At 43.3% G+C, this 24,041-nt stretch overlaps 3 protein-coding genes across 3 annotated transcripts; 2 read left to right on the top strand and 1 right to left on the bottom strand.

Moving 5' to 3' along the window:
- Window positions 1-1,407: 1,407 nt before the first annotated feature.
- htr1e (5-hydroxytryptamine receptor 1E) lies at window positions 1,408-2,570 on the top strand (the record flags this gene model as incomplete). The annotated part of the gene is made up of 1 exon (XM_084030349.1): window positions 1,408-2,570. The coding sequence occupies exon 1, from the start codon at window positions 1,434-1,436 to the stop codon at window positions 2,568-2,570; it is 1,137 nt and encodes a 378-aa protein (XP_083886475.1). The 5' UTR covers window positions 1,408-1,433.
- A 742-nt stretch (window positions 2,571-3,312) lies between these two features.
- znf292b (zinc finger protein 292b) lies at window positions 3,313-20,018 on the top strand. Its single transcript, XM_084030667.1, has 8 exons — window positions 3,313-3,502; window positions 9,270-9,424; window positions 9,630-9,708; window positions 10,029-10,164; window positions 11,242-11,444; window positions 11,681-11,817; window positions 12,158-12,299; window positions 12,950-20,018. The coding sequence occupies exons 1-8, from the start codon at window positions 3,335-3,337 to the stop codon at window positions 19,586-19,588; spliced, it is 7,659 nt and encodes a 2,552-aa protein (XP_083886793.1). The 5' UTR covers window positions 3,313-3,334; the 3' UTR covers window positions 19,589-20,018.
- A 116-nt stretch (window positions 20,019-20,134) lies between these two features.
- Window positions 20,135-23,065, bottom strand: gjb7 (gap junction protein beta 7). Its single transcript, XM_084030668.1, has 2 exons — window positions 22,954-23,065; window positions 20,135-22,224 (listed from the first exon to the last, which is right to left on the bottom strand). Exon 2 carries the CDS (start codon window positions 22,207-22,209, stop codon window positions 21,403-21,405), a length of 807 nt encoding a protein of 268 aa, XP_083886794.1. The 5' UTR covers window positions 22,210-22,224; window positions 22,954-23,065; the 3' UTR covers window positions 20,135-21,402.
- Between the last annotated feature and the right edge of the window lie 976 nt (window positions 23,066-24,041).

The following is a 24,041-nucleotide window of genomic DNA, read 5'->3' as shown; positions in this document are numbered from 1 at the left end:
AATTCTACAAGTTCTGGTCAGCTACAATGGAGGAGGGAAGAGATTGACAAGGAGAGGACATAATCATGCTTGTTAGATAATACTGTTGTCCAACAAAAAGTACCTCCAACTGTTTGAAATGAAAAGCTGGTGCAATATCAACTGCACAGAGACTAAATATTAAATGGAAAGTACTGTATCTGTACAATACAAGTAGGCCTACTGGTTGCAAAAACTGTGCACCAATAATCAATATTTTTTTATGTGTATTTAAAATCAGCAAAGCCTGATAACATTAGCTTCTTAGCACTAAGCAGTTTTTGAGTTGCCAGGTTGTGAAAACACTGGCTGATTATCATCCCTCTTCAACAGGACACTCTTTTTCTTTTTCTTTTCTTTTTTTTTTTTGTTCACCAGTTGAGTTGTTCCTCAAGTGGGTGTACGAGTACCCCTAGAGGTACTTTCTAGTACTGCATGGAGGATTTTATTTATTTGTGATCATTTAAAAAGAATGTCAGTCATGCCTTATTCCTAAAATAATTATACAATAAGTTAATTAAAATGTAAATGGAAGCTCAATGAAGCATATTTTATATTCAGTGTTGCTGTTTCTATTGCCTTAAACTGCCAACTGCCTCAGTAAACATATTTTTATTTGTATAATTTTATACAATCATCATCATTGTCATCTGGTATTTGTGTCTTAATGAGCCTGCGGAGACGTGGATGTGTTGACAGCGTGCTGCTGCTCGGGTCCACCTGTCTGTGATTAGGCCTATTGGTTCAGCTGAGTGTTGAGGTGTACAGCACAGCAGCAGCTGTCAGCGTGTCCACGGTGTCCACGGTGACAGCTGCTGCTGTTGTCGGGGACAACCGGCGCTCAGCTGCTGTGACACATGTCCTTCCCTTCTCATCTGTGTTTCAGCGGACTTGAAGCTCCACTGGATCTCATGTTCAGAGAGGTGGGAGATGAACTTGCAGAGTAAATCGCTAAATTCTTACGTTTTTTCGTGGATGCATCACACATCAGGAATGCTTGAGTCTGAAAAACAAAAGAAGTGCTCCAACTTGAAAAAAAAGGGCTTCCAGATGGAGAAATAACACAGAAAGGGATGCAGGCATTTAATGAAAGTCTATTTAACGGCACAAGAACAGAAAGGCTTGGACATCCCAGCATGCATACATAAAAGGTGATGACGGGGATGACGTTGTGTGGTCAGCTGTAAGAAGAAGGCGATATGTCACAAATTACAATTTACATGTGAGTGAAAATAAAAGAAACATACAATTAAAGGCTAATAATACGATCTGAAGATATGTTTATTGTATTAATACACAAAAAGTATAAAAGAGTGTGTTTTGTGTTTTCAGATGGAGCTTCTACTCCGGAGGAGGGAGCTGTCTCCCTGGGAGTGATTCCAGGGAGGGGAGGACCGGCGAGCCCGGGTCCAGGGATGGACATGGAAGTCTACCCATGGGGGAGCGCTTTGGGACCCAACACCACAAACTGCACTGTCCCACCTGACGGCGGCCCGCGGGCGGTCCGGCTCACCGACGGGATGGTGGTGGCGGTGGTCGTTCTCAGCCTCCTCGCCCTCCTCACCGCGATCGTCAACGCTGGCGTCATCGTCGCCATCTGCAACACTAAGAAACTCCACCTGCCCGCCAACTACCTCATCTGCTCACTGGCCGTCACCGACCTCCTGGTGGCGCTGCTCGTGATGCCCGTCAGCATCCTCTACATCACCGCGGAGACATGGTCCCTGGGTCAGGTGGTGTGCGAGCTGTGGTTGAGCGTGGACATGACCTGCTGCACCTGCTCCATCCTGCACCTGTGTGTCATCGCTCTGGACCGGTACTGGGCCATCACCAAAGCTATCGAGTACGCTCGCAAGAGGTCGGCCCGCCGCGCCGCCGTCATGGTGGGGGTCGTCTGGGTCATCTCCATTTTCATATCCATGCCACCATTGTTCTGGAGGCGGAGGCCCGGCAGTGGCGACCTCCCACAATGCATCATCGAGCACGATCACTTGGGGTACACTATATACTCTACTTTGGGGGCGTTTTACATCCCCATGTTCATCATTCTTGTCTTATACTACAGGATTTACAACGCTGCAAAAACGCTCTACCAGAAACGTGGCTCTTCTCGGCACCTCAGCAGCCGCAGCATGGGCAGCCAGAACTCCGTGGACCGCTGCCGTATCTCCCACACGTTTTGCGTGTCGGACTTGTCCAACTCGGATCCCACGTTGGCTTCCGACAAACTCAGCACGACCATCCGCGTCCCGTCCTTAGAGGCGGACGCCGACGGGCAGGGCGAGAGGAACCAGATGTGCACCACGCGGGAGAGGAAAGCGGCTCGGATCCTTGGCCTCATCCTCGGGGCCTTCATCGTCTGCTGGCTGCCTTTCTTTTTAAAGGAGGTCCTCGTAGGCCTGCGACTGGTACAGCCCTCCCCGCTTATCTCGGACTTCCTGACTTGGCTCGGTTACGTCAACTCTCTCATCAACCCGCTGCTGTACACCAGCTTCAACGATGATTTCAAGCTGGCTTTTAAAAAGCTACTCAAGAGAAAAGAGCATGCTTAGAGGGCTGCAAAGGGAATGTAACTTTAGTTTCAGTTAGCTGCCGGCTGTATACCGGCGTTACGGAGCGTGATGTTGCACTTTTCCATTAAAAGTTGCATCTCAGCAAGCAATGTATTCCCTGTTTTTCTCAATAAAAAGATATTTAAAACCGTTCATTATTTATATATCTTGATATTATATATTCCCTCATGAACAAAGCCTGCCTGTTTTTTATTTCTTCTTATTATCTACTACTTGGAGACATTGTGACCAGGGTTTGAATTCTTGTTTAAGTCTCAAAGTATCTAATTATGGAGTAAATTAACTTTGTTAGCAGCTTCACACCAGAAGACAGATGGAGCCAGACGCCGGACATAAGACTATTTAACTATTGTGCAAGATAGATAGATGGATGGATAGATGGATGGATGGATGGACAGATAGATGGATGGATAGATAGATAGAAAACTTTATTCATCCCAAGGAGAAATTGCAGTGTTGTCTTATATTGCACCTTTGTGAACACTCAAGGACACCGTACAGTAAATAAATAAGTACAAAACAAAGTACATAACAAGTTAAAATCAGAGCGTATATTATATATTTTTATTCTTCATATATATATATATATAAATATAAATTCTTATATATTTAATTTGTTTTAATCTTAAATCACGTATCCGGAAGTGACCTCTGCAGCCACCACCATACGTAATACGTAAACATCGCTCGGCGCCGCCTACGTAGCTACGCCGTAGTGGTACGCGCTAGAGCTGGGTGTGAAGATGGCGGACGAGGAGGCCGAGCAGGACCGTAGTCCTGAGAAGAACGGCATCAGTGAAACCATCGGGGAACTCCGACGACGGCTGCAAGAACTGCAACAAGTCGTGGCCGGAGACAGCGCCGACCCTCCGGCCCAAACCTCTTCCGAGTACTGCCAAGAGTTTTGCCGGGTGAGTCAGCCCCCCTCCCCTCCCTACCTCACACAGTTTAAACGTTAGCCAACAAGATAGTAAACTAGCATTCACAATACAGGTAGCGTCACGTTGCGTGCTGGCTCCCGGGTTAATCAATATAATCATTTTCATAGCTACGTGGCGGATAAAACACATTTTCTTTGTGGTTATCGGTAAGAGGTAGAACCAAAATATGAATCAATCTGTCCCTTTTTTGACGTCGCTAGCTCGGCTTAGCTTACTAGCAACAACACGCTAGCTCGTAGCCGTGTCTGCGGGAGGTAACGTTGAAGGGAACCGTGAGGTTATTGGCGTTTAAAACCCCTTCAAACATGCTGTCATCGCTTCCCGGCTGCTTCCTGCAGACTATTACCGGTGTGTTCACACGTTGGGTTCACTCAATCACAGTATCAGCCCCTAATTGCTCTACTAGCCAGCGCTAGCTTTTACGCTCGTATGTTTGGCTACATGCGCGTGCACGTGAGTGTAATTTTTTTGACTGTGGTGGTAACGTAGCTCTCTGGTTAGCGCTTTGTAATAAGGGAGGGGAGGTCTTATAACCTAGTGGACCCGATTTTGCAGTAAATAACAACAAGCAATTTTTAAGTCAACTATCATGTGCGCAATGAAGCTAATTTGGCTAATAACAGCAACGCATTTGTGTTTTTCCCCCGCGATGATTTTTTTCTGTGTACGTGCCAAACGGAACGCACGCTTTTTTTTTGCAGAAGGGGCACCCCGTGGTTGTTTTTTAATATATTTATTTTATATATATATATATATATACACCGGAATTGCATATTAATACTATACAGAATGTGTCCCAGCCGGTCTCGGGGTCCTGCAGATTGCCCGTGAGGAAAAACCCCATCTGCACCACTTCAGTTGCTGTAATGTGTTGTGTGGGGCATTATGAGATCCACGGGGAGGAGGCAGGGCGGATCTGCAGCAAGCATCTCTACTCCCAATGATATGGTTGAAGGAAATATTACCACCTGCCTCCAGAAAACGGAGTTCAAAGTTGATCGGCTTGTCTAATGTGCAAAATACAAAACAAATGTGCACATCTAATTTGACAAGAATGCAAGCGTACAAAGTAAGTTTATAGAAGTGGCAGAGGGAGACAACTGATGATGTACAAGAATTAGTCATATGGATTCAGTTCAATTCCCCAGTTTTTCCCCAAGGTCCAAATTATGTCAAGCATGCTGGGCCAACAGCAAATATTTTTCTACTCCGGAGTGTATATACACAAATTCATTATTATTATTTTTATTATCATACGTAAAAGCACTCAAAGGAAAAAGAAAACCAGCAATTTTATTATTAACACACACGCACACACAGTGAGCGAGCAAAAGAAACGTACACAAATTAGATTAAATAAATCAAGACATTGCTATTGTCTTGGTTATTATTATGACACTTAAAATGAGCGTATGTTTTATTTTTACAATATTTTTTTATGATTATTTGATTGTTGTATTAAATTTAACACAACAATCATGTTCTCATTTGAATTGTAATGTATTGTTCTACAGATGTCTGTCAGATGTTTATATTCTATAAATAGAGGGGGGGGGGGGGGGGGTAGATAACAAACCTTTAGCAAACTAACTATTTTCTTACATTTCACAGGCGTAAACAAACACACCCTAGATGTTGTAGTTGTTGTAGCTGGGGAAGTTCATTTAATAAATCAACACCACTGATCACAAACATTTGTGGATTTCTATACGTGAGTCGACTCGTCGTAAGAAAACCCACACCCGGTCAAAGTACACGATCACCCCTACTTTTTCATACTACTGCAGGGTTTCTGCTATGTACACATGTTAAAATGTTTGGTATGTTCACACGTAACTTAAGGGGACTTTTTATTCATGCGTGAAAACACTTTGCCTGTCGCTGGACTTTGCACTTTATCTTTAATTTGATTAAATTAGAGCCCAGTGTATTGGTCTATCCTCGTTGCTGAGAAAGGTCCTACAGGAAACGTTGTTCCTGTATGAATGAAATGTTTGACAAATATAGAGTATTTTGTAACTGTATTAAAAACCTTAGAACCTTAATCAACACGGCCCTTTCAAGTGAAATTATATAGGAAAAACATCCTAAAATATTCCAAATATTTTATATGCATGCAAACATAATAATCCGATGAAGACTATAGTTTGATTTAACTACACAGGTTTGTTCCCGTAGGCAGAAAAATCTTATCGATTCAGATTCTGAGACATTTGAGTGTTTGCTTTGTTATTATCAATAAAGATGCTAGTGTGTCACAATATGATTCAATCAAGGCTCAAGGTATCTTTTATTATCCAAGGGGAGTCATTTGTAGTGCAGCCAGCAGAACAAACACAACAATAGATAATACATTCCGTCATGCAAAGTTATTTATAAAGCCGGTGACATCAGGGACAGATGTGTTTTTACATCTGTTTGCACGGCATCTGGATGAGATGGAAGTCACGTGAACTCAACATTAAGTGGGTGACTGGGCCTTTTTCAAGGACCTGAACTTGTGCAGGTTCATTTATGGCAGTGTCTGCTATTTTGCTGCACACTCTGACAATACCCTGCAGTCTGTTTTCGGCTTTTCAGAGTCTGTAATCCGTACCAACGGATGAAAGAAAAAGACAGATACATTCTCAGAAAAGTGCTGTCAACGTTAACTACAGAGCTTTTAATAAAAATACGTGCACTGGTGAGGAAAATGGCAATAATGTCACAATCTGTATGTTTCAATGATTTCCCACACTGAAGAAAAATACCAGTATTTTTATGATCAGTTATCCATCTCGGTTTTAAGAGAAGATGATTGAATTAAATATCTCATTAGACAACTTTTTTCAGACAGACTTTAGAGTAATCGCTGAATTAGACATTACAATAATCAATAAATAAGAGTCTTTCGGCGAGGCCATCCAGTTCACCATTCGGGCAAAAGTGCAGACGCATGGAACAGTGTTCACAAATACCAAGTGCCATGTTTGATAGTGTTTATAAATGCCAGCTTGTGGATATAAAACTATATGTATCTAAAATATTAAACGGGGGGAAATGAGACGAATAATGACCTCATCAGTGAGTGACAGGCGGTTCAGCTGGTGAGTGGCAGCGTCTGGGATCAAGTGAATGTTGTGGGATGAGGTAAAAATAAAGTAGCAGCGCCAGCAGGCAGAGGTGGTCAAAACACAGAAGAGTACTGGAACGGATCAGCATTTAAAGGTGGTATTGATAACATAGAACCACTAGATGAAGCACTCTCCCTCCCCCGTTCGGTTGCATTCACTTTCTAATGAGTGGTCGCCAGCTCTGCCGAGGGCGTGCTGAGGAGTGTGCATCTTTACTCATCGTGCAGCTATGTTGTGTATCTGGGCCCTGATGGGATTGCTGGAGATTCAGGACGTAAACAAACACTTGAAGAGAGTACAAATGTTGTGTTGTGAACGACTATAAATGTGATAAAAGGAGAATAACTGCTCATTACTGCATATTTTATGTTCAAGTGGAGTGAGACTGAGACAGAATTCATGTAAATTGATGAATCATTTGTGGTAGTATCATAAAAACATTGTGGAAAATGTAGTTACTGGCATATATTAGCTCTAGATTTAGGTGTGTTGGTGTTTCTAGTCGTGTAAATGATGGTACGGCATAACTCAAATCACCTGTGATGCACATCTTCGGTATACATTTTTTTGCCAACGTAGCACTTTAGGGATTGAAACTAAGGTTGTAAGGATTATAGCTCTTGTTAATTGCTGTTTATTTTGTAGCTAATATGTGAGTTGTCACTTCAATTCACAGTAATTTAATACCACTGTTATATTGGCTCATATTTCACAGAGATGAACAAAACATTAATTTTAGACCCATCAAAATGTTTTAAATGATAAATTCACAATAATCTTTTTTTATTATTCACTATTTGGCACTATCTTGCCCTGTGAAATCTAAAATGTGATTAAGATGACCTTTAGTCATGGTTATTTTAGTAGATGGATTCAAACGTGCTTGGGCAGGTGCCAGACATCTCTAAAAAATGTTCCAGCAGACCCAGAAACATTACTGACATCCCTGTTTGCTGAAACGATAAGGTATAACAGCCAAGATTGTTATAGCGTCTATGAGTAAGTGTTATATTATTTTGTTAGGTTTGGCATAGAAAAGAGGGCGTCTGTTTTCCAAAACTCAGAAACTACGCACAATCGTAATCAACACAGAACTGAGAGCATTTAATCCATTTCACTCCCATTAGTATCCCAGGGAGCAATTTAATCTTAAGGAGAGCAGAACACTTCACAGTAGCACTTTTTAATCAGGGGATTTTCTCTTTCAACCACATCAAAGACTACAAGCAGCTCCACTGGTGCTGAGGAAGAAGCCAAATACCATTGTTTGGTCCGGTTGAAGCTAGAAAGATCAAATCCTCCTTCTCAACTGAAGATTATGTCCAGGGATTCTCTGGCTCCTCATGGAGGGGGGATCTGGACCCCAACGGTCCCATCACCCCTACTGAGGACATTTACCATTAACCATTAGGAGGGAGGATCTCAAGCGGCTCAGAGGGAGTTAGTGAATAACAGAGAATGCAAGATTCTTCAAATAATTTGGCCAGCGAGTATTTGTGTGATGTTTGTTAAAATATCTCACTTTAAGCTGAAAAAAAAGAAAGGAGACGGATTTATTCTTTTCATTTGTTTCATTGGATTTGCATTTTCTCCAACATCTTGGCTACATCTTTTGGAAACAGATGAATTTCACATAACATTTTCCAAATGGGATCTTTATGAAAAGCCACTATATTTTGTAATGGTTGGCTGTGAAATGTGGCGTTCGTTCCAACGTGTCGGCCTGTATTTTAAATGGTAGACCGTCGAGGAAAGATCCCAGAGGGAGCGGCTGTGGGTGGATCATGATGGGTGTGTAGGCTGAAGTCAAGACATCTGAGAGGTGGAGAGCATGGTCTGCAAACAGCAGCTTTGCACTTGGATTGGTTCCCCTCGCTGCAGGCTGCTGTTTCCTGCAGATACCCAGCCTGACAAGGCTGCATTTGCTTTTCTTATCAAGGTCAGCGTGATTGTTCATTATGTTCATTAGGGTGCTATAAGCAGGGACATTTAGGAGGTGTTTTTTTTTACCTCATCAGAATAAATCATTGCATGTGCATATCTTAACACTTTGCAACCATTTTGTGGAGAAAGAAAAGCCTATTTTATACTTAAAAACATAAACATCCTACAATTGTCTCCAGTTTTCTTAATTTAACTTTGCTTGATTTTTTTTTCTCAATCCCAGTCTGATTTATAGTATAACATATATTATATGCATGTAAATCCAGTAATATGTGCCTGAGAATTGAGCAATGTTTGCTAAGAACTTTTCTTAAAACAACTTTATTCCCGAAGAAAATTGTAGGGTTTATTGACATTCCTATTTTTTTATATTTTGATTCCCAGCAATACAATTTAAGTCAAGCTACATTGATGAAATAGAAATGGTAAGTCACTCATCTAAAATGATCGTGGGGATTTTTTTTAATTACGGAGAAGACGATATGACTCACAGTGAGTCCGTGGCGTGGTGTAAAAAAAACGTGTAATCAGTGTAATCTGATTTCCCTCGTCTTTCCAGCACTGATTGGTATAACTGCTTGTGTTAAATCCCAAACATTCGGTTTCTATCATCAAACTACTGGTAGAATTGTCATTTAAATAGCTGTTTAGTAAATGAATGCCTGCTTCCTTCTCTGCAGACTCTGCTGGAGTACGCAGGCCGTTGGAGGATCGAGGAAGAGCCCTTGGCGCTGGTGGAAGTGTACATAGTTGCACTGCTGAGTTATGCCCAGGCCTTTCCATACCTCTCGTTGCAGTGTGGAAATGTTCCTATCGTGGTTGAGAGGCTCTCACTGTAAGTACCATTAAAGATGTAATTCACTGCAGATAAGATATAGAGGTTCAACCCTCCCATCCCATCAATCATCATTATATTAATTGCAACCCTGTTATAACGGCTTATTTACAGCTTAATTTTAATTCTGTGCTCCTATTTAAACTGCAAGCAAAGATCAATATTTTGTTTTTTTGTTGATTGCTCAATTTTTTTTCCCCTGCAGGAGTTTTGTGGAGCTTTTGCTCTCACTGAAGACTGATGTTCCAGATGGCTTGTGGAAAGATTTCAAGTCATCGGTGCAGGTAAAGCGGAGGATTCAAATTGGATTTGCAAGTTTTGCACCACATGACAAAGCTTCCTTTGTCTGCGTATGAAAGGAATTGACACTATGTAAACACTGCGCTTGTCTTTGAAATATCTCAGCTTTTTAAAATGTCAACAAACTGAGTTAAACACTGTTATTAGGCCTTCAGATTCAAGAGAGAAATTGATTTACTCCGTCAATATGCAGACCTTAGGTTAACAAATTGTGTTTCCATGAACTTGCTTTTCATTTGCAATTCAAACTCCAACATTTTATAGTTTTTCTTTTATATTTGTGGATTTTTCCTCTTGTTTCCAGTTTGCTTACGGTAAGCTGCAGGAGAATGGAATCACTCAGCTGTCCCAGCTCTCTGCTTTGGCCCAGTACGATGGCGTTTGGACCAACAGTGTCCTGCAGGGCCTTCTGTCCAACGAAAACCTCCAGACTGAACAAGGTGAGCTCCTGCTCCGGTTTCCACAGCTCCTACACATGCATGTGTGACAGGTTTCAGATCCCAAAATATGACTGAAAACGAAGGGAGGGAGACAGAGTAACAGAGTGGTATGGCATCAGCAACTGTCATATTAAGAACCTGGGCCATCTGTGATTTCAATACATTTGGGTAACATCAAACTGAAATCAAATAGCATGTACTTTTGTCTGCTAAAGCATGAATATCTGCTTCGTAATTTGAATACAGCCAAGGCACATCAGACAGTCCTACTGAAATTTGCTGAGACTGAGCAACAACCACGTTAGCTTCCTGCTACAACCTCCTTCCTCTTTAACATACATGTAAACATCATATAAACGTACCAACACATGATAGATGCTGATGTGGTCCTCTTCTCTTCAATACATGTGACAACATGCTGTCTTTAAATAACCTTTAGGCTAAGGCACACATGAGTTTCTTTTGTTTCTCAAAATATTATATTTCACTTTGGAAACAGGGAATATATTTAGATATGTGGGAGACAAACAAACCAAATTTGACCTTTTTTGGCCATGATACCAAATGGTATGTTTGGCATGGGACCCCCCCACCCCCCTAAAAAAAATAGATATCCAATACAACAGTGAAATAAATGGTTACACGAATCCTTTTCTTTTCCTTTTAACATGCAAATGAGTAATATCTAGGCCAGTAGTTGATTCGTCTTAATTTGCTTTGGCATTGTGCCAGGTTTCGGTGCAATACAATTATCTGGAGCAGTTTCAGTAGTAAATAGTTTTAACACTAGGACTCGTATACAGAGAGCAGCCGTTGTGGTAACAGTCATTGGAGTGCGGTTGATGAGGCAGTAAGGGGCATTTTCGGAAAAAGTATTTCGGGTGAAGTCCATCTCCGCCAAAAACATCAGCACGGCCCAGAAAAGGCCGGGTGAAACTGTGCTGATTCTGCTGATTCATGTGGAAAAATATGACCGCGTCAAGCATTTCCTGGTTATTTAAATGGATGGGTGTAAAACAAACATTCAAACGCATGTTAATCTAAACGTGACTGTCAATAATTCCCTCTGGTTTTCAGTCGAGGAGTTCCTGGAGCAGGAGGGGCAGGTGCTGCTGGAGATGAGAGTGAAGCAGATGATGAAGGAGAATGAGCTGGGGAAGGCTGCACTGCTGGCCAAGGTGTCCTCTGAGTGTCCTGCTCTCCAGGGGAAGGGACACTTCAAGCAGATGTACCTGGTCTGCCTCTGTGCTACCTCAGAACAGGACCAGCTGATGGACGAGGTGAGTGTAGTAGGACGAGGTTAGCTACATTAATTTATATAGGACTCCTGTAATACGGTCCTCAACCACAAGATGGCAGACTAAGCTTGAAAAGCAATTTGTGAAACTAGCCACATTGGAGGTATATATGGTGCCTCCTATTACTTCATAATAATTAGATAATGAATCTTGTGGGTGATAGATTTTTGTTTTCCTGTCCAACCCGCTCACTGTATACACGGCATCTATCTGTACAGCTTTCAAAGGAGGATTGCAGCGACGCGTTGGAGATGATCTGCAACCTTGAGTCGGACGGAGACGAGACGGCGGCTTTCAGCTTGTGCTCGGCCTTCCTGACCCGACAGCTTCTCCAGGGAGACACGTACTGTGCTTGGTAAGGAAACAAAGGTCACCCATTTGATGCTCATCTATACGATTTATGTTTTATGAATGGAGGAAAAGATTTATCCTTGACAGGGCAAAACCAAGTGATAGTGATTCTATTAGTTAAAGCATCTATTGAATCACTTGCACACGATTGGTGTACAGCTGTTGTTGATCAACATTCAGTGTCCTTTGCTGACAAAGGACACTCTTCTCTTTTGAGTTTGTGTAATTGTGGTTGTGTATTGTTGATAAATAGGCCAGTATTGAGAGGCTGATGTCTGTATGAGCCTGAATAAATGTATCAGTAGATATAATGACAATAACTGGGCAAGTTTTCTTCAAACCAGGGAGCTCACTCTGTTTTGGAGCAAGCTGTTGAAGCGATTGGAGCCATCGGAGCAGGCCTTCCTCGACAGATGTCGTCAAATGTCCTTACATTCTAAAACCGTTTACCACATCCTGTTCCTCATCAAGGTCATCCAATCAGAGGTCAGTAAACAGCCAGCTGTTAAGTCGTATTAAGTGTGGGCCCACTGAAAAACAAGTTGTCACCCTTTTATTGTCAAAGATAAGGTAGTATTACATTCCCCCACATGGTTTTCAAATACTTTTATTGTAGCCATTTTATTTTAAACCAATCTCTTTGTCAAATGCTCACTGCATGTAAGCCTGAGGTTGTTCTGTCTGCTTTAATTCATGCAATGCATGAAACATAAGGTGCTCAAATTAGACTTTTTGATGTTGATCACCGATCATTTCGGCCGATCAATGACAATGGGCATTCTATTCATTGTATTAATTATTTCTTCAGCCAACAATATTAAGTATTAAAGTTGAGCGAAGAGAGTATCAAGAAATGACAACTGTTTAATAATTGAAGGCAACATTTGCAACACTCGATTAGAGACACTTCTTGAAAACCTCAGTATTGAAATACTACTGATTTTGATCAAGTAATGATTTATTTTGTTATTAATGTGAGAAATGTATGTCTACCTTTTTGTCGTTGCATGTAAATTGCCAAATTGGGGGATAACCCTGTATTATTATGCCCGTCTCTTTTCGAAGATTTTATGTTTTATTCATTGTGCTCCATGATTTTGACAGCTTTAAGTTACTCGGCTTCCTCTTTTTCATAGATGGACAGCGTTGGACTCCCGGTGTGCATCGAAATGTGCATAAGGGCCCTGCGGATGGAATCGAATGATGGAAACACCAAGGCCACAGTGTGTAAAACTATTTCCTGCTTGCTTCCCACTGACCTGGAAGTCAAACGAGCCTGCCAGCTGACGGAGTTCCTCTTGGAGCCCACAGTGGATTCATACTATGCGGTGGAGTCTCTTTACAATGAACCGGATCAAAAGTTAGAGGAGGAGAATATGCCTGTTTCGAACTCTCTACGCTGTGAGCTCCTGCTGGTTTTTAAGACCCAGTGGCCTTTTGACCCGGAGTTCTGGGACTGGAAAACACTTAAGCGTAATTGTCTAGCACTAATGGGTGAAGAAGCTTCAATAGTTTCATCCATTGACCTGCTGAATGATACAGAGGACCCCGAAGAAGAGGAGGACTTCCTCAATCAGGAGGGGTTCAAGAATATCCCTGAGCACATAGTCAGTGGCACCTATGAACTAAACGATATTACGGACAGGAAACAGAAAAACCGAGAAATGAAGAAACTGAGAGAAAAGGGTTTCATATCTGCCAGGTTCAGAAACTGGCAGGCATATATGCAGTACTGTGTGCTGTGTGACAAAGAGTTTCTAGGCCACAGGATTGTACGCCATGCACAGACTCATCTGAGTGGTGGAGTATACACCTGCCCAATATGTACTCAAACCTTTACCTCAAAAGACACTTTGCTTCCTCATGTAACATCACACGTAAAACAGTCTTGCAAGGAACGGCTGACCGCCATGAAAACCACCAAGAAGTTGGGGAATCCCAAAACGGCCGCCCCCGTTATTGCAGCATTAAACACCGAGAAGGAAGTCAAAGTGCACGAAAATGGCGACTCCTTGGGTCAACATGGGGGGTTGAGTCAGACCGTTCAGGTCAAGTTGACGAGGGGTCACGTAGAGTGTACTGAGAACAATGTGTGCCCTGTTGGAAAATGCAGAAGGAACTTCAAATTTTTCAGAAATCTCGTTGCACATGTTAAAGCTCACGGGGACAACGAGGAGGCTAGGAGTTTCCTCGAGATGCAGAGCAAAAAGGTCGTTTGCCAGTACTGCCGGCGTCACTTTGTTAATGTCACCCATCTGAATGATCACTTACAGGTCCACTGTGGTGTGAGGCCATACATCTGCATCCAGTTGAACTGCAAGGCAAGTTTCCTGTCCAACACTGAACTCCTTATACACAGGAAAACCCATTCTCTGTTTAAGGCCAGATGCATGTTTCCAAATTGTGGAAAGATTTTCAATGAGGCCTTCAAACTCTATGACCATGAGGCACAGCATTATAAAACTTTCACTTGTAAATTTGTGGACTGTGGAAAGGTTTTCCATTCTCAACACCAGCTGGATTTGCACGAGGGGGGGCATACCACTCAAGAAGTGGAGAGTCCATCTCCTGAACAGATCTCACAAAATATGCAGCCTGGCCCTTCACTCATTGAACAAATGCTTTCCAGTCGATCTCCCTTGAAACAAGACGACCCAGAAGAAAACTGGAACACTGACAGCGCTCTTAATTCAAATTATATAAGGCAGGCGGTGTCCGGCCCGACTTTGCTGAAATCCTCACAAGCACCTGTGGAAACGGTACGACAATATGAAGTCAAACAAGAAGCACAAAATTCACCTTGCTCAACAAGCAGTCAGATGCACAGTTTGAATAAATCTGTGATTCAGCCTGCAACTTCCTTCTTTTCTGATCCTAATGGACCCAGACACAGTTTAGGGGGTCACTCTTTTGATAATATGAGACCACCCCAACAGAATCAACCAGTACCTCCATTTGAATCTAATTTAGCTAACGTGTCTCATAACTGTAATAGAGATGTCTCGCAAGGCCAGCCACAAATGTTCCAGAGTAGTGTAAGTCATGGATCAGCAAGTTACAACTCTGACTGTAACTTGCCAGGGCAACAAGGGCCAATGTGTAGTAGCAACCCGTTTTCATTAACGCCGCCCCAGAACTCCATAGAGCCAGCAATGTCCCAACCTCTTCCTCCAACGGTAACCCCTCGGCCACTAACTGGGAACAGATCAGAGAACTCTGTGTTGTCCTCGACGAACACAGGCCCCCCTCCAGGACACCGAGAGAGATTTCACTGTGCATTTGAAATGTGTACGAGGCACTACAGCTCCTACAGAAGCGTTGCCAAGCACATGAAAACTGTCCACTCAGATTTCTACGAACAATGGAAAGTTGCTCGGACTAAAATCAAGATAACCTACAGTCCAGCACCGAGCACATCATCTATCGGACATCTTTGTTCGGTCGCCTCAGCTCAGAACCAGCAGGACAACGCAGTACCAGTTCACGGCGTTAAGAGGCAGAACGTTATCCAATCAACGCCTTATATTAATATGGGTACAAGGACAAACTGTACTACTCTAAATGTGCATTCCCCATCCGCTCACAACCAGAACGCCTCACTCCTGATGGAAAACGTTTTAAATCCGATTGTTCTCTCTCAGCTGGGAAGTGACACAAATTCAATAGCGACGCAGTCCCAAGTTTCAGGTAGTCATAATTGGCTGACACCCCCCGGAAGTGAACACATTCAAAACTGTGGCTCTTCCCAAGTCTATCCGTCTAACATGCAAGGGATGCCACAAGTCAGTTCCACCAGTGTTGCTCTGCCAATTAGTCTCCCGTCTTGCTCTATGATTGGCTCCACAATGAACAGACCAGCAGAGTCCCTGCAGGCAACACTTAGGGACCATGAACCCCAGTATATGGATGGTGCTAAGGAAGTGTCTCAGCAGGCAGGAGATCTTATTCCGCCATATACATCACCAATGCGAAGCAGTATAGTCCCCGGTTCCAGGGCACCAGAAAATACGAAACCAATGCAAAGTCATGTGCAGTCTAACTTTCCCTCTCCAGACAGTGCAAGCCCCGAACATGGTGACAACCAACCTCAAAGTGGCCCCGTCGTCTCCGAAAACAATAATGAAAATATAAAGCGAGCCAGAAAAAACAAAAGGACAAAATGGCCAGCCATTCTTAGGGATGGTAAATTTGTTTGTTGCAGATGTTATAGACAATTTAATAGTCCCAAATCCCTCGGAGGCCATTTGTCCAAGCGTGCAAGCTGCAAACCATACGAAGAGTCTGAACTGAACACAGACCTGCCAGCGTCGTTCCTTGACCTTCTCAATTCAGAGCAAACCGTTAGCCCTGGTCAGCCACAGTTGTCTTATAATCCTCCCGCTGTTTATCAGGAGAAGCCTCATCAGTCTGTAACAAACGGTTCAACGGCCCCAAAAGATTACCCCATCCCTAATTATTCACAAGATAATTTGCCAGTGTATGGGAATGATGAGACGAATGATGACATTCTTAAACAAATCATGACCGAATCCAACATGTCGGACCTTTTTGTGCACACATCTGCTTCCCAGCAACTGTTCCAGAACCCTTGTGCTCCCTATTTAGCTGGTGAACGCTTGCCGGGGAGCTCTGTCATACAGCACACAGAAAATGTCCATGTGAAGCAAGAGGACAACTCGTATAGTGCAGCCCATTATCCTCAGCCTAGCATTGATACATTTGCTGGAAGTGAATTCCCTGACCCGCTTCTCTCCCAAATTCTAACAGAAAACTGTTCCACCGCTGGTCCTGGAAGTGTTCCCACAAACCACAGTGAGGGGTATCACTCTGAGCCAACCATTCAGACACCAAATTCAAACCGTGGGATACAAACACTGTTCCCTGATCGTCAGCTTGGTCCAGCAACAAGTGTCCAGAAGGCCGACACGCAAAGGATGAAAACCGAGCAAGATATTAAGAAGAGACTGCGGGAGCAGATTTTAGCTGGCGACTTCCAACACAGAAACAGCTTATGCCATTCAAACAACAATGACCCTAATGCCAATTCAGCTCCCTTGTCTTTTGGTCCAATGTGTGGTCCTTCCAATAATTATGGACTTCATCAAATGTTTCAGGATGCAAAAAGTCACTCTCCTCATAAAGAACAAGTCATTCAAGAAGACCTTACAATCATACCAGGAACCCCTGAGGAAATTGAGCGACTACTGAACACGGAGAGCTTTACTTGTTTCAGAGAGACCTCCATCCCGCTGCAGGAGGTCCTGGGCCCCACAGACGTCCCCAAAAATTATGCGGATCTCGAGCCCGGTCAGTTATCTGCCAGCCAGCAACAGTGGATGACAGAAATTCAGAGTGCGTTTGAAAGGCTCGACTTGGTCAGAGAGATATCTGAGCAAATGTCTGCTCCGGTGAAACAAATCAGCAATATTCCAAAAATCCAAACATCACCTACAAAGAACTTCGCCAAGCCGTTCGCTTGCGATAATGAGAACTGCACTTTTAGTTCCATATCATGTGAAGCGCTTTGGAAACACCTGTCCAAAACCCACAACTACACACTCGACATGGTGAACGTGGTTAAAAAAAGGTATGGCCAATATGCTCCTTTCAAGTGTCAAAAATGTAGTAAAAGATTCACTCGCAACTCTAACCTTCGCGCTCACTACCTGTCAATTCACAAATTATCAGCTAAAGAAATCGCAGATCTAGACGTGAAGCGTAGAGAGGCCAAAGCTGCTGCATCTGCTGCTCTTCAAAAGTGTCTGTCTGCAGCAGCTAAAACCACAATGGCGACTTCGCTCCAAGACGCAGTGAAAAGTGAATACCCATCTCCTACTAACATGAACACAACGAATCACAAATATCAAGATGACAATCGCTCCTCAGTCATTCACCCCTTGCAAACCGCTCCCATGCATAACCAAGCTATGACTCCACCAGTGCAGGCCCACACCTCCACGCAACAGTGGTCGCACGGGCCGCAGGGTCACTTGGCCAAGCTGCACACTCACGGCACAAGTGGTAGAGAAGTTAGAGTCCATTTGCCGAAAATGTCGGCTGCTCTCACCAAGGCTCTGTCTGCCAGGCCTCCATCTCTCGACAAACAAACTGCTATGGACATGCAAGCAATCATTAAGCCAAGCACAGACGTAACCAAGAAGAAAGAGAAGAAGGCTTCTGGTAATGCCACGAGTCCTTACCGACCGTATCGCTGCGTTCATCAAGGCTGTGTGGCAGCGTTCACCATCCAGCACAATCTGATCCTCCACTACCGGGCCGTTCACCAGTCTGCTTTATCGGCATTGGAGGTGAACAAAGAGCAGGACCAGAGCGACGGGCTGGATGAAATGATGGACCACGATGAGGAGGAGCCAGAGATGGACATCCCCCGAATTTCAGAATTCCGATGCCAAGTCAAAGACTGTTCCCGAGTTTTCCAAGAAGTTCCCAACCTTTTTCAGCACTATCTCCAGTTGCATGAATTCAGTCTCGACAGGGTTGGCAGCATCTTGTCCAACATCAAGCTGGGCAGGTTTTCTTGTAGCCACCAAGGGTGCACAGCATCCTTTACTGCTTTCTGGAAGTATATAGGGCACGTTAAAGAACAGCATAAAGACATGAAGTTGGCCAAACCAGAACCATTAAATGGCTCGTTCGAATGTGAATTTGAAGGCTGCGACCGTTCGTATGCCACAAAGTCAAATCTGCTCAGACACGTCATGAAAAAGCATCAGGATCTGTGCCAGCCTAAACTCAAGAATCAACAGATAAAAGAAGACTGCATGAAACAAAATGCAAAGACGTTGCATTACCAAATTACAAAGACAAGTAATGGGAAGGAAAACATAGAGAGCAATAAAAAGATTGTACAGAGGGTTAGTGACACGAAGAGAGTTAACAAGGTAAAAAGTAACCACTGGACGAAATATGGGAAACCCTCGTTGAAATCTAAAGTGGAAGCATCTGCAATGTGCACCAAGAAATTTCCTCTCCAATACCCCTGTATGATTAAAGGCTGTGAATCAGTCACGAAATCGGAGCGGAGCATATTAAAACATTACGTGGGACACGGACTGTCAGAAAAGTACCTGGAACAGCAAAGGAGTCACTTCATATTCTGCAAAAAGGTCCCCAGGCAGAAGTGCCACTCCAGGAGTGATGATTCCAAATCGGACAACACCTCCGACCTGTCGGACAACGATTTGTCCGCAGACGCGTGCCTGGAAGGAGGCGAATATGGATATTCAAAGCCTGTCCTGCGAAAAAGGGCCACGGCAGGCTCGCCCGCTACTTTGTTCGAAAGCAAAATATCAAACGATGAAAGTTCCGATGGCTCTGTGGTGATCAAACGCAAACGAGGACGTCCGCGGAAACTGGTTGGGAAAGTGGTGAAACGCAAGAAAACGCCACGTACGCCGAAGGCCGACAGCAGGGACGAGGAGTCCGACTCCTCTTGCCCTGCGATAATGCCGGAGATGACCGACCAGAATGCTCCACTGGCCTCCTTTAAACCGATGGGATTTGAAATGTCCTTCCTAAAATTCCTGGAACAGTCGAATAATTGTGAACATCCGTTAGCGAGGAAGATTGGTGGTCCAGAGACGTGTAGAAGAACATCGGGTCTGAACGCCAAAGACACCTGCGTGAGGTTCAGCAACCGCCAGAATCTGAAATCACTTAGCAAGGTCAAAATAATAATCGACGGGGCCTTTTCAGGGGTCACTGACCTTATGTTGAAACAGCTGCAGGACACGCGGCCCACAGTGGTATTGTAAAAAAAAAAAAAAAGTGACTAAGTTGTTTTTTGTTGTTGTTTTTGTAAAGCAGAATCTCAGGACTAGAATGAGTATAATCTGCTGCAGACTGGTGCCCTACATGTGAAATATTTTTTACACATCCAGCTATTAAAAAAAAACTACTTGTTTTTGAATTATACTGTATTATCTGTACAATTTTAGCCTTTTTTATGGAAAGTATATAGCATGTTTTTATTTATGGACCCTCAAAGTTACCTGAACATTGAAATATGACATCAACTTGTCTTAATTATCCCTGTGGGACTTAGAGACAACCAGACTTTTTCAAATGGATTGTATTGTTGTGTGTAGCTTGTGATTTGAAGATGTTGATTATTGTTCGTTGGTTGTATTCTCACCCACTGCCACCAGCAGTCTTACTATTAAATCAACAGTTTTTTTACAACCAGTTTGACTTGTTTTTGGAGTTTGGAGCTGCTGCTTGCATGCTAAACGATTTTGTGGAAGTTTGACTATTTCCCTAATGTGTTTAAACAAAGGCCTACCATGTGGTATTTTAAATAAGAAAAAGTGCGGCTGAATATCATCTAAAGTCGTGCGTTGTCACTTCTCATTTCTGGACACCAATCACCTTCGAGTCATAGTCTTTGGTGGAATGCTAAAAAAAAAAAAAAAAAAGTTTTAAACACTGTAAGTTGTGTAGTTGAGAAAGAAGAGTGTTCGTGGTGTATATATTTTTATTGTTGCCATTAACATGTTCACATGCAATATAATTGAAAATTCTAAACAAACAGCATCTATGCAATCTATGCTAAAACCATAAATAACAATGAAACTTTTCATACTGTGATTTCTTTAAAAACACAACCTGTGTGTCTGTTATCAGTCGCTCTGATTCTACATCTGATGGGGAAGCTGGCGTGAGCCCAAACTGCCTGTTGAAGCTGACTTCCTGTCATTAGTGTTATCTCTGCCAGGAGGGTGAGTGAGTGAGCATGCACGTCTCTGTCCGTCCACGGCTCATGTATAACAGTACTTTGTAATGATGGATGGATACGATGCTAAGACATTAAAATAATAATTGTTGCTGGAAAACTTTGGAAAGTTTGGGTTCCTAATAATTTCGGGGACCCCCTGCAGTAACTCTGCGGACCCTCTAGGGGTCCTGGACCCCAGTTTGAGGATCTAACTGGTCGTAACTCCAGTTCAGCAGCTCTGCGGCTGCTCAGTAAAACTAGTTATAGATGCCAAAAAGATCATTTAAATTGTTTTAATGGAGCTTTTATTATAGCAGGAAAGCACCGGTGTATTGTGCCTGATTTAGGTGTGGTTAAAACTCCGACAAGGTTCCTACATTTCCCATAATGCAACTTTGATTCAACTCACTTCCTGGTAAACAAACAAACAAAAATAAAGGAGTGCCTTTGTAGTCTCCAAACCCCAGATCATTATTCTTATCTCACTTGACAAAGAACCACTTCAGACATGCAAGTGTTTTCACATGCTAAATAAATACATCTCCTCACGATTAATAAAGTCATGTTATATTATGTATTATTGCCACTTTACAACTACCGGTAGTTTGATTTTAAATGTGGAATTCATGTCTCTAGAACCTGAGCAATGACACATCTTCCATTAAGAGTTTTTGAATGTTCATTCATATCTATAAATAGAATTAACTTATAAATATAGCTTTTCTAAGTTCAGGCCCACGTTTTATTTACAGTTTAGACTAAAAGCTGAGTCTTTGTGTGCGTTTGTTGGGTAAACAACAGTTTCATTTTGACACAGGAACCTGAGCTCTCAGCCGGTCCCGGGGCCCTGCAGGACTAGACGGGCTGGTTTTCAGCCGCGGGTGGAGGCTGCGCCCGGCCGCCATCTGTGTTTACCGTGGGCTCGGCGGAGACCAACCCGTTGTCAATGGCGACGAACCGGTTGTCAAAGGTGACGGGCGTGCGGCAGCGCCCGGCGACCTTCTGCTGCTCCATGGGGACGTACCGCCGGGTCAAGAACTTCCACAGCTGCTTCCACACGATGTACAGCAGCTCCACGAAGTTCAGAGCGATGCACAGGAGGGACGTGCAGCCCATGATGTAGAGGAAGATCTTCTTCTCCGTCGCCCTGGCGATGAAGCAGTCCTCCGTGTTGGGGCAGGGACTCTGGCTGCAGCGGAGCAGCATGGGCACCTGGAAGCCGCCGTACAGGAAGTAGAAGGCGAACAGGGAGCCCGCCTCGAAGGTGATCTTGCAGACCAGGCTGATCACGTAGGTGCAGAACAGACCCCCGTCGATGCTGCCTTTGTCCTTGTACAGTTTGCGGTGGTGCTTGGCCTCGCGGTGCTCCCGGTAGGCCACGTGCAGGGCCACCAGCAGGGACGGGGTGGACACCATGATGAGCTGCAGGGCCCAGAGGCGCACCTGCGAGATGGGGAAGAAGTGGTCGAAGCAGGCGTTCTCGCAGCCGGGCTGCTGGGTGTTGCACACAAAATCCTTCTGCTCGTCCTTCCAGACCTGCTCGGCCGCCGCCACGTACACCAGGATCCTGAAGAGGAAGACCACGGAGAGCCAGATCCGCCCAATCACAGTCGAGTACTTGTTCACCCCGCTGAGGACGTTCTCCAAAAAGCCCCAGTTCATCTTCCTCTCGGTCTCCTGTCAAAACACCAACAGAAACATACCACAATACTTAATATATTTAATACTGGTGACTACAACCTGGTAGCCATTTGTTTCCAGTTATTATTACACATTATGGAAATAATTAGCAGATATAACATCTTTGACTCAAAGATGTTATATCTGCTAATTATTACAATGGTATAGCATTTTGTAATGAGAATAAAAAGGTAAACTTCACAGAAAACTGGTACGGTCAACAGTAATGAAGTATAAATAACCTGTTACGGTAGAAGTAGAATTTTCAGGTATCTGTACTTTACTTTGACAAATGCTTACTTTTCTTCCCAACATTATACAACAATATCTGTACTTTTTAATCCTCACATTTACATAACAGGACCGTAACTTTAGTTTCAATGCATTTGAAATTAATTATTTATTTATTTTATTATTATTAATGATTTGAGGTTCAGTTACTCTTGGGGGAAAAAGTCAGTAAAAATGTCCTTCGTTGGGATACTTTTTACTTTCTATATAAATATAATAAATTAAATAAATGCAGCCTAATTAACAATGACTTTGACGCATCCGACCGTAACAGAGTTTGATAGGTGGATGACTTTATGACGCACAGGCATGAACTTCTACCGTTTTCTATTCAAAGTTCGCCGGTGAAGCTGAAATGTTTTCTTAGTAAAACATTAAAAAAATAAATATGAAGTAATTGTGCGTCGATCAAAGATAATCGGGAGCAGAACTCACCGGTGTCTTCTTTCTCCTCCGTGTAGCAGCAGGTGGTGTCGGGGCGGTGCCGCGCGTCCTCCGCCTGTCTAGAGCACCTGACGCACGCGCAAGTACGAAGTGTGTGCGCGCGTGTGTGTGTGTGTGTGTGTGTGTGTGTGTGTGTGTGTGTGTGTGTGTGTGTGTGTGTGTACAGGCTCAGGAAAAAAAGATCACCATGGAGATGTCTAATGCAAATAATAATGTGTTGTCTGTCTGTGTGTGCGTGTGGTGTGGTGGTGGGGGGGGGGGAGCGTCGGTTTTATTTGCTCGTTCTCCCACCTGGACTGACTCACGTGACCTTCGTGAGACCGGTCGCATTACTGCGCGGATGAATATTACATGTAACCTCGGCTCGGTGTGTCTTCCTGGTTGCCTCGAACTCTTCAAATCCAGAGGTTTGCTTTTATGGTGGTTCATACAGTATATTCCGTTATATTTGTAGACTATAATATAGATCTAGAATTGATCATTTATCAGTCATCAATAGAATATTTTTTGACGACTGAGAGGGACCAATCTCCTTTGAATAAGTTGTAGTGTGTCATTTAAAAGTGTCATAATATACTCATAGTATATTGTGCCATAAAAAGTGTCAACAAAAGGCATAGTATGCAATGTATTTCAACAACCTTTTTACTTTTTCAACATACATTCCGATTATACTAGGCTATGACTATTTTATCACTTATTATTCTGACGTTTTTATGACTTTTCATCAAAAATATGCAGACTTTTTTTTTTTTTTTTTTTTTGGACAAAATATAGCCTACAGTGGTGAGGGTTGGCTGGGGGTTTTGAACACTGGCTTTAGTCATAGAGAACCAGCTAGCAAGGTGGTGAGGGTTGGCCGGGGGTTTTGAACACTGGTTTTAGTCATAGAGAACCAGCTAGCAAGGTGGTGAGGGTTGGCCGGGGGTTTTGAACACTGGCATTAGTCATGGAGAACCCAGCTAGCACGGTGGCGAGGGTTGGCCGGGGTTTTAAACGCTGGTTTAAGTCATAGAGAACCAGCGAGCAAGGTGGTGAGGGTTGGCCGGGGGTTTTGATGACTGGCTTATGTCATAGAC

This window comes from Eutrigla gurnardus, assembly GCF_963514095.1.
Source record: "Eutrigla gurnardus genome assembly, chromosome: 16".
Lineage (NCBI taxonomy): Eukaryota > Metazoa > Chordata > Actinopteri > Perciformes > Triglidae > Eutrigla > Eutrigla gurnardus.
The sequence above is the reverse complement of the archived record's forward strand: the minus strand, read 5'-3'. Positions and strand labels throughout refer to the sequence as shown.

Bases quoted from the DNA above. Each gene is read 5' to 3' on its own strand.
- gjb7 (XM_084030668.1), bottom strand. From the start codon at position 22,209: ATGAACTGGGGCTTTTTGGAGAACGTCCTCAGCGGGGTGAACAAGTAC.
- znf292b (XM_084030667.1), top strand. From the start codon at position 3,335: ATGGCGGACGAGGAGGCCGAGCAGGACCGTAGTCCTGAGAAGAACGGC. The intron at 3,503-9,269 runs GTGAGTCAGCCC...CCTTCTCTGCAG, and splicing joins ACTGCCAAGAGTTTTGCCGG to ACTCTGCTGGAGTACGCAGG. The intron at 10,165-11,241 runs GTGAGCTCCTGC...TCTGGTTTTCAG, and splicing joins AAACCTCCAGACTGAACAAG to TCGAGGAGTTCCTGGAGCAG.